The sequence below is a fragment of the Vombatus ursinus genome, unplaced genomic scaffold, assembly GCF_900497805.2.
Source record: "Vombatus ursinus unplaced genomic scaffold, bare-nosed wombat genome assembly UNPS02001287.1, whole genome shotgun sequence".
NCBI classification, from domain to species: domain Eukaryota; kingdom Metazoa; phylum Chordata; class Mammalia; order Diprotodontia; family Vombatidae; genus Vombatus; species Vombatus ursinus.
This window is the reverse complement of record NW_020941065.1, coordinates 7,934,123-7,944,164: the sequence shown is the minus strand read 5'-3', so window position 1 is coordinate 7,944,164 and position 10,042 is coordinate 7,934,123. Positions and strand designations below refer to the sequence as shown.

The following is a 10,042-nucleotide window of genomic DNA, read 5'->3' as shown; positions in this document are numbered from 1 at the left end:
TCTTATAAGAACAGCATAGGAGGCTTTGTCAAATTATTGTTGCTGTTCAGTTGTTTCAGTCATGTCTGACTCTTTGTGATCCCATTTGGGGTTTTCTTGGCAAAGATAGTGGAGTTGTTTGCCATTTCCTTCTGAAGCTCGTTTTACAGATGAGGAAACTGAGGCAAACAGGGTGACGTGACTTGCCCAGGATTACACAGCCTGTCTGTGTCTGAGGCTAGATTTGAACTCAGGTCTTCCTGACTCCAGGCCCTATCTACTAGACTCCTGTCCTATCCTAGACCCTATCCTATACTAGACCCTATCCGAGACTCTATCTACTATGCCCCTTTTGTCAAATACTAGCCCTATAGTACCCCCTCTCCTCCAGAGGCAGCCTCACCAAAATTGTTTCACAAAATGATCGTGAACACATTATAACCAAATGTTATCACGAGACTAAGAAAGCACCACTCAGTGCAATACTGTGTATCCCATCATCCATTGATTATGAACCTACAAAAACCAACCACTTCAGTCACCTGGTTTTCTCAAAATCCACTTGATCACAGAACTGATTGAGCATGTTAGGTCAGGGCTATCTGGGAACAGAATGGGTCCGAGACTTCTATCACCATTTCCCTTCTAGAGGAAGACCCTTGCTTTCTCTCTTCCTTTTGCTCTGGAGTACCAGAAGATGATAGGATTTAGAGTTGAGAGGAATTTTTGAGATGGGCCAATCCGTTTCCGCCATTTGCAGATGAGAAAACTGAGGTGAGAGAGGGAAAGCCCCCAGAGAGTTAGAAGCAGAGCCAGAGTTGGAACTCAAGTCTTGGACTCTCAGTTCAATGCTTATTCCACTATGCTGTGTTGCTTCTTGACAAATCCAGAAAAAGCATTTTCCATGGATTTTGGGGTTGTTGTTACTGTTACACTGAGGGCCTGAGAGAAAGAGCAGGGTTCTGTGTCTTTTTGTTCTGTCCTCTATACCTTGCAGAGATGAGCTCATAGGATTATAGACCTAGAGTTGGAAGGTATGTTAGACATCCTCTAGTCTGACCTACTAGTCTTACAATTGAGGAAACCAAGGCACGGACAAGTTAAGTGACTTGCCCAAGGTCACGTAGGGATTAAGTGGAGGAGATGGGATTTGAACTCAGGTGCCATGACACCACGTCCCCAGTTTAAGGATAATGAAGGGGTTGGGTGTGGGGTGGGAAGTATCAGCTGAAGGATCTGGGGATATGGAAAGTAGTAGAAGGAAAAAAAGCAAAATCAAGAAGCCCCTGTAACAAAAGCCAAGTTACTTCAAGCATCATTGCACATAAGAATAGGGACTAGCACAGAGTTAATGTGGGTGGAGGCAGATGGTGGCCCAGGAGGTGAGGGGAAATGCAATGGAATCCCAGGGGAAATCTCTGCAGGAAAGACTGGGTTTGAGGGTGGCAGGGTTATGGGATGGTGCCAGGCTTCCAGCAGCTCTGTACTGATCATCCACACATGGAAGTGGGGGTGGGAAAAACCTCCAACAAACAACCACTACCTGAGGAATCTATAACCCGGGTTATAGACCTGTGTCTGCCACTAGAAAAGGCCATTCCCTTTTACTAAATGGGGGTGGGGTGGCTTAGACTACAGTCCCTAAGAATGCTCCCTGTTCTGACAGTCCATGTTTCAAAGCCTCTCCAGAATTCCCTGTTCTAAGGCCCCTCCCAGCCCTGACATTCCCTGCTCTAGGGCTCTCCCAGCTCTGGCATGCCTTGTTCTAAGACACCTCTCAGCTCTGACATTCCCTGTCCTAAGGGGCATCCCAGCTCTGACATTCCCTGTTCAAGGCCCCTCCCAGCTCTGACATTTTCTCTTCTAAGGTTCTTACAAGCTCTGACTTTCTGTCTTCCAAGGTTCCTTCCAGCTCTTGAATTCCATCTTTTAATATCCTCTCTATCTCTGACCTTCTGCTCTATGATCTCTCTTAGCACTGATAATCTGTATTCTAATTTTCCTTCCTGTTCCATTCCCTGTTCCAAGGCCCCTCTCAGCCCTGACATTGTAAAATTCTGACCCCCTTTCATCTCCAAACAGTAGCTGGAATCCCTTTTTGAATGGATGTGGGGTGGGATAGCAATGGGAGTAAAAGGGAACATTTGGACAAATGAATCTTGAGGAAGGTATGAGGGGAGGGATTTAAATCAATCCTGCCCCTGAGGAAGGGCTCCCAAATGCCTTGATTAATGGGTCAGAAGTGACTGGGAGTGGAGTCAAGCCTCCATGAGCACAGAGCTCTCCTCCTTGAGCCTTAAGCACCCTTGGTCTCAGGCCCCTGGACAACCAGGCTTGCAAAAGAGCTGAGTTTGAGCTGAGAATTTTCTGATTTTTTTCATCCTGTGAACTTCTGAATAATTTTAAATTCCTGTAAGAAACACTGATGAGGGAGCTAAATTGAATGATTGTCCCATATTCTCTTACATTCTCTGGCAATCTTCCCAGAGACTCCTGACTCTCAGGATGTTTTCCTCCTGGAATAACCAGAGAGAGAGAGGGAAACTGGGCTGTCCACTCATGTGTCCTTTTATTCAAGGTCTCTCAAAATAAGAAGATGGCTCACCCTAAGGGGCTGTCTGGTCCTTGGGGTGATAGAGAAAAGGGATAGAGAATGGGAAGGCAGGGAGTTCACAATGGAAAGGGTAGATATCTTGTCATTGTTTAGTTGTTTTTCAGTCACATCCAACTCTTTGTGACCCCATTTGGGGTTTTCTTGGCAAAGATACTGGCATGATTTGCCATTTCCTTCTCCAGCACATTTTACAGATGAGGAAACAGGCAAACAGGGATAAGTGACATGCCCACAGTCCCACAACGAATAAGTCCCTGAAGTCGGATTTGAACTCAGGAAGATGAGTCTTTCTGACTCTAGGACTAGTGTTCTATGCACTATGGCGCCACCTAGCGGCCCTTTGACATCTCTTAGTGAATAATCATGATGATGACTCACATTTTGATAGCTCCATAAGCATGGAGAGGCATTGTGGCCAGGAGAATAGCTGGCCTTGGGACCAGTAAGGTGTGGGTTCAAGTCTTGCCTTCGACACATTGTCTTTATCACTCTGGGCAAGTCATAACTTCTCAATGCTTTAGGCAGTTCTCTGATTTTAAGTTATGAGAATGTGCTGAAGGATTTTCCTCATCTAGAGGGTTACTTATCCAATGACATCAGAGATCCAGTTCATAACCTGAAGGGTTATCTGCCTTCTGTCCTCTGACACTGCCCCCACACTGGTGTGGCCTGCATCCCCTCATTCCTGGACTATCATATTAGCTACTGGTAGCTGTTTCTGCCTTCAGTCTCTCCTTGCTCCAGTCCGTCTTTCAGTCAGCCACCAAAGTGATCTTTTAAAATTTCACATCTGACCACGTCACCTACCCTTCCCCTTATCCCCATTCAAAGACTCCCATGGCTCCCTATTGCTTCCAGAATCAAATATAAAATGCCTGTTTGACACTTAAAGGGTCCTAACCTGGCCCCTTCCTACCTCTGCAGGTCTTCTTATACCTTCTTCCCTTCCACTCATTCTATTATCTAGCAACATTGGCCTCCTTGCTGTTCCTAGCACACAAGCCATCATCTCCCACCTCCGTGTCTTTGCACAATGGTTTTTCCTCATGCCTGGAATGCTCTCCCTCCTCACTCCCACCTCTTAGCTTCTCTGGCTTCCTTTAAGACTCAGCTCACATCCCACCTTCTTCAAGAGACCTTTTTCTTCCCCCCAACTCTGATCCCTTCCCTCTGAATTACATCCCCTTTACACTGGATATCTCTTGTGTGTATATAGCTGATTGCATGTCTGTTTCCCTCCCCCCTCATTGGACTGTGAACTCCTTAAGGGCAGGGACTGTTTTGTGTCTTACTTTGTATTGCCAGTGCTTAGTTTGGTACCTGGAAAACAGCAGGTGCTTAACAAATGCTTTTTAACTGATTCACAACAACCCTGTGGGTTAGGTGTTATCACCCCCACTTTAGAGCTCTGAGAAGTGATATGCCCAAGGCTATATAGCAAATAGATTTGGGATTTGAACCGAACTGTCTCCTTATTCCAAAGCACAGCATGCTCTTTCTGCTAAGTTAGGGTACCTATGCTTAATTACGAAAATGATAAAGAGAGAGGAAAATGGGCTCGTGCGGACCTCAGTCACAACAATGCCTGGAAAATCCTAGTGGGGCTGGTTTCCTGGGTAAGTAGCCATGGATAGGTGAGTCCTCATCTGACTTCCTTTTCGTCATGTGGAGAGAGGAATATTATAAGCCCCCCAGTAGTATGTAAAGTCCTTGAGGAAAGAAAGGCACCATTTAATTTTTTTGACATTGTATTTGCAGTGCCTATTAAAGTATTTGGCATACAATAGGCACTTTATAAATGTTTCTAAATTCTTGTAGAATTGATAAAAGATGGATTGATGGAAGGAGAAGGCAACAGTGGATCATTGAGCCCATGGGACCTAAAGAAATCATAAGTTTATAGATTGAGCTGGAAAGGACCTTTGAGGTCATCCTGTCCAACCCTCCTCATTTTACAGTTGAGGAAGCAGAGTCCTAATAAAGTTAAGTGACTTGCCCAAAGTCACTTAAGTAGTAAGTCAGAAAACCATTATTTGAACCCAGTTCTGTGTCTAGGTTGACCCATAGAGAAAGTGCTATTTGCCATTACAGCCTAGGGAAGTGTTTGGAACGTGTTTAGGGAGGTAAAGGGTGTGTGTGTGTATGTGTGTGTGTGTGTGTGTGTGTGTGTGTGTGTGTGTGTGTGTGTGTCTGGATGCACCAGGTGGGGGTCTGTCTTGGTGTCTCAAATCAGGTCTGCCTCAGAAGGAAAGGAGGCCGGTCTTCCACAGACCTTGTGCTCTGAGAGGCAAAAATAACCCTCCTCAGTTAGGACTCATTTCATCCCATGTACTTGAATGCTTTCAAGCATCTGCCTGCTGTGGGTGGGGAATCTCTGGAGAATGCCAGCCCATGAGTTTCAGGTGCCATTGTGACTAAGCCAGCTGAGAATTCCACTCATCTCAGATGCTCCTCATCTGTCATCAGACAAGCTTGTCTTAGCTCTCCCTCTGCCACAGGCTGTAAAGACCAGCCCTGCCAGCAGGGGTAGAGGGGAAGGGTGCCATCTTGGCCCTCCAACACTTGAACTCCAAGAGTAGCAGAACATCTGTGATTCAGGAATCTGATCAGCTCTTCTCTCCTATTAGCTGTACATCTTTGAGTCTAAGGGAGGAGGGGATACCCTTCAGGTGGGGCTGTAACAAATTGAGTCTGATTATCAGTGCCCTGGCTTCTTATGGGCAGGCCTGGCATTCTGCTGGGAACCTTGCGGTGCCCAGGCCAAGGTTTATCAAGTGGAAAAACAAACACACTGATGACGCAAGGTTTCCAAGGAGAGGTATTGGACAGTGACTGTGTCTAAGTGATACTGAACATTTGGAATGGGGGAAGTAGCAGAGAGAGGCAGTCCCTGGCTCGCCTTGCAATCAGAATCAGAGCAGCATGGATTCTGAAGTTCTTGATAGAAGCCATCAAGCCCAACAGCCTAATTTTACGGATAAAGAACCCAAGGCCTGGAAAGTTGGAGGCTTGTCCATTGTCACACACCTACCAAGTAGCAGAGGCAGGATTAAAAACCAGGTCTTCCTGACTACAAATCCAGTGCCCTATCCATTATGCGATGCAGTGTCTGGGGCTGCAAGGGAGCTAAGAGGTCAGCCACTTTACAGATGAGGAAACTGAGGCCCAGAGAGGGAGACTGTCAAATCATTGGAGCAGTAAATAGAAGAGACAGAATGCAAACCCTGAGTCCAGTGCCCTGGCTATGCTACCAAACTGCCTGATAGAACCACAGAATGTCAGAGGTGGAAGGGGCCATGAGATCATCAATTCCAACTATTTCCCCTCCAACCTGCTCACTTTACAGATGAAAAAGTGAGGCACAAAATGATTTACCCAAGTTTATGCAGTTGAATTCCACCCCACAGCTATTCTGAGCCCCAGGGGAGCCAGGAGTGATATTTAGGCTTCAGGAATCAAAGGAGCAGCAAAAATTTAACCAGATTCTTACCTGTGTCTTCTCTTCTTGGAGAAAGACCTGTGGAAAACAAACAAACAAAAAAGAACCACAATGGAATCTGATCCTGTATTCCTTGAGAGGAAAGCATGCACATATTTCCAATATCTCACAAGATCTTAGAGAACTTCTACTTTTCTCCCTCTCCCTGCTGTTCCCCCTCCCCCTCCTGTTTCCCATTCCCTGCCCAGGTTCTTGTAGGTCAGAGGATGTGTTAAGACACCATACAATTTAATGAAGAACCCCAGGCTGAACTTGGCCGTTCACCCAAACTCCATAACCCTCATGATAGAGATTGTTGGGTTATGGGTTAGCTTTGCCCTGGCTGGGAATAAGGTTAGCAATATCTGAGATTTCTACATCTTTTAGATGTTTTCAAGACATTTTGCATATATTCTCTCTCTCTCTCTCTCTCTCTCTCTCTCTCTCTCTCTCTCTCTCTTTCACCAACAACCCACTTATTTAGGTACTCATGGGATTATGACACCCCAAATTACTAAAAAGGAAACTGAGGCTCACAAGGCTTGCCAGTGCCACAGGCAAGTTTGGAACCCTGGTTTCTCTTATCTTCTGGTCTCTTTTCATTATTCACTGTGAAATACCAAGAAATCTAAAATAGCTATTAGATTCAGCTCTGCACTAGTGATGCACATTGGAGCACATTTTGTATGTGCACTGGTAGATAGGTAGGGGATTAAGGGCAGATTTTGGAAGGATCATGAATAAGTCCAAATTCTGACTTGATCTGTGTGACTTTTAGCAAATCACTACCCCTTTCTGGGCCTCGGTTTCCTTATATGAAGAATGAGGCTCTTTGACTTGATGACCTCCAAGATATCTTCTGGCTCTAAAAGTTGTGATGCTCTGGGGTGAGAGATGGGAGAGTCAGCCTGGTACAGAGGAAAGAACATTGACTTCATCATCCAACGATCCAGGTTCAAATCCTACTTCTGTCTATTGTTGTCTGTGTGACCTTAGGCAAGCTACTGCACCTTGCTGAGCCTCAGTTTCTTCACCCGTAAAATGAAGTTACGGAACTAGGTGGCCTCAGAAGTCTCATTTTGGATCTAGATTTATTATCCTATAATCACATTATCCTGGACATCAGTAACATGGAATAGCTCCCAAGCACAGAGTACTCTAACATTTGTAAAGTACTCTACAACCATTGTCTCATCTGAGATGGCATAGTGCCTGATACATAGGAGGCTCAATAAATCCCTATGAATTGAATTTCAAGCAGGGGGGGGATGTGATGATAAACATGCTGGCCATTAAAGGTTCATCCTACTCTGTGTCTCCCCTCCTGACCACTCCTATCTCTGGACACATTACTCAATATCTTTATGCCTCATTTCATAGTGCCTGAAATTTCACCATCAGCCATCCATTCATTAAAAACAAAAACAAAAACAAAAACAAAAACAAAAAAAACCAAACCTCCAAGCAAACAACAAAACAAATCAAGAAAGCTAACTAAAGCTCAAACAGGAACATCTTTAGAATCAGAACTCCAACATGGACAGCTCTACCTTTAACACGATTGTGACCAAGTTCCAGTGGCAGCTCTGTGTTGGACTATCTAGCTCTTGGATGGGGTCCCAAAATCATTTGTTGGTTAGTTTCTAAGGGTTCTAAGTGTCATTCTTGGACTCACTATTAAGAATAGCTTTCAAAGTAAGTGAATCAGGATGGTAAAGAGAAGACTTGGGGCTACTTGTATGGAATTATTGAAAGAACTGTCATGTGGAGGAGGAGGGAACACAACCAGTTACAGAAATCTAATTTAGGCTGCATGTCAGGAAAAATTGCCATTTAATTAGAACTGTCCCAAAGTGGGACCATAAGCCTTCAGAGGTACTTGGTTTCCCTTCCTTGAAGGTCTTCAGGCATAAACTGGATGACCACTTATTGGGTATGTTATAATGGTGATTCCTTTTGTGTACGGGTTGGGCTGGATGGCTGCCAATGTCCCTTCCAATTCTCAAATTCTATGAAGAAAGCCTCTGCCCACCACTCCTTCATGACAAAACTATCTTCATCTCCTTTCTTGATAAAGTCATGAAACTGTAAAGTAAAGGGAACTGTGTAGCTAGAGTTTACCTACATTTTAATGAACCACTTGAACATCATGGCATTCTTTGGGACAAGATGGAGAGATGTGGGCTAAATGATAGGTGGATTTGTAATTGACTGAATTACAGGACCCCCAACAAAGTCATTGATGATGTAATGTCAGCCAGAGTGCCCCAGGATCTGGGTCTAGCCTTGTGGTGTTGAATATCTTTATCAATGACTTGGCTAAAGGCACAGATGGCTTGTTTATCAAACTAGCAGATGGCACAAAATTGAGAGGACTGTCTCGCACACTGGACGGTAGAGTCAGGATGGGAGAAGAAAAGATCCCAATAGACAATACATTAGGATGAAACTAGTAAGATGAAATAGAATGGAAAAGAATTTATAAATGTAAACTTTTCTAGCCAAGTTCAAACAATCAATTTCATAAACTAGATGCTAGCTCAGGACCTGGTGGTCTTGATAGAATGAGTCAACAGCCCTTCAGTATGTTAGTTCCTCAAAAGCTATCACAATCTTAGATAGGCTACATTAAGAAAGGGATTATATCCAGGGCAAGGAAGGGAATGCAAATTCCTTGAGGGCAGGATTATCTCTTTTTGCTCTGTATGTGTACTCCCAACATCTCACAGTGCCAGGCACACAGTAGATGCTTTGCAAATGCCTGATTGTTGATGGATGAATTGATTGTTCCATTTTATTCTGCCTTGGCCAGACCCCATCTGAAATACTGTGTTTGGATCATAAACAAGACATTGACAGACTGTAGAGTATCCAAACGAGAGGACCAGAGTGATGAAAGGCCTTGAGATGCAGCCACAGAAGGGTCAATGGAAAGAAGCAGGAATTAATCTGGAGAAGAGAAGACCTAGCAAATAGGAGAGCCGTCTTCAAGTGCTTTAGGGGCTTTCATGTGAAAGAAGGATTAGCTTTGTTTTACTTGTCCCCAGCAGACTGGAGCAGTAGCAACAGGTGGAATTTGTGATCAGGCAGATTTAGACCCCCTGTAAGCGATGACCCATATTGATCTTGGAAAGGTATTGCTTCTTGTTGGAGTCAGTTTCCTTCGTTGTTAAATGAGGGATCAGATTAGATGGTTTAAAAGTCTCCTTTGTGTTTTTGCACAAACAAAGCCAATGCAACCAAGATTAGGAGGGAAGCAGAAAACTGGGAAAAAATTTTTACAACCAGTGTCTCTGATAAGGGCCTCATTTCTAAAATATATAGAGAACTAAGTCTAATTTAAAAGAATACAAGTAATTCCCCAATTGATAAATGGTCAAAGGATATGAACAAGCAGTTCTTAGATGAAGAAATTAAAGCCATCTACAGTCATATGAAAAAATGCCTTAAATCACTATTGATTAGAGAAATGCAAATCAAAACCACTCTGAGGTACCACATCACACCTATCAGACTGGCCAACATGACAAAACAGGAAAATGATAAATGTTGGGGAAGATGTGGGAAAATTGGAACACTAATGCATTGTTGGTGGAGTTGTGAAATGATCCAGCCATTTTGGAGAGCAATTTGGAACTATGGCCAAAGGGCTATAAAAATGTGCAAAGCCTTTGACCCAGCAATAGCACTTCTAGGGCTGTATCCCAAAGAGGTCATACAAATGGGAAAAGGACCCACATGTACAAAAATATTTATAGCGATTCTTTTTGTGGTGGCAAAGAACTGGACATTGAGAGGATACCCATCAATTGGGGAATGGCTGAGCAAGTTGTGGTATATGAATGTGATGGAATACTATTGTGCCATAAGAAATGATGAACAGGCTAACTTCAGAAAAACCTAGACAGACTTGTATGAACTGATGCTTGGTGAAGTGAGTAGAACCAGGAGAACAGCCACATTGAGTGATG

At 44.0% G+C, this 10,042-nt stretch overlaps 1 protein-coding gene across 1 annotated transcript in view; it reads right to left on the bottom strand.

The window, feature by feature from the left end:
• SRRM4 (serine/arginine repetitive matrix 4) overlaps nt 1–10,042 on the bottom strand; it is a 229,766-nt gene that overhangs the window by 41,155 nt on the left and 178,569 nt on the right. Inside the window, 1 exon segment of the mRNA XM_027862245.1 lies at nt 6,084–6,110. Coding sequence (XP_027718046.1) covers nt 6,084–6,110 — 27 coding nt within the window.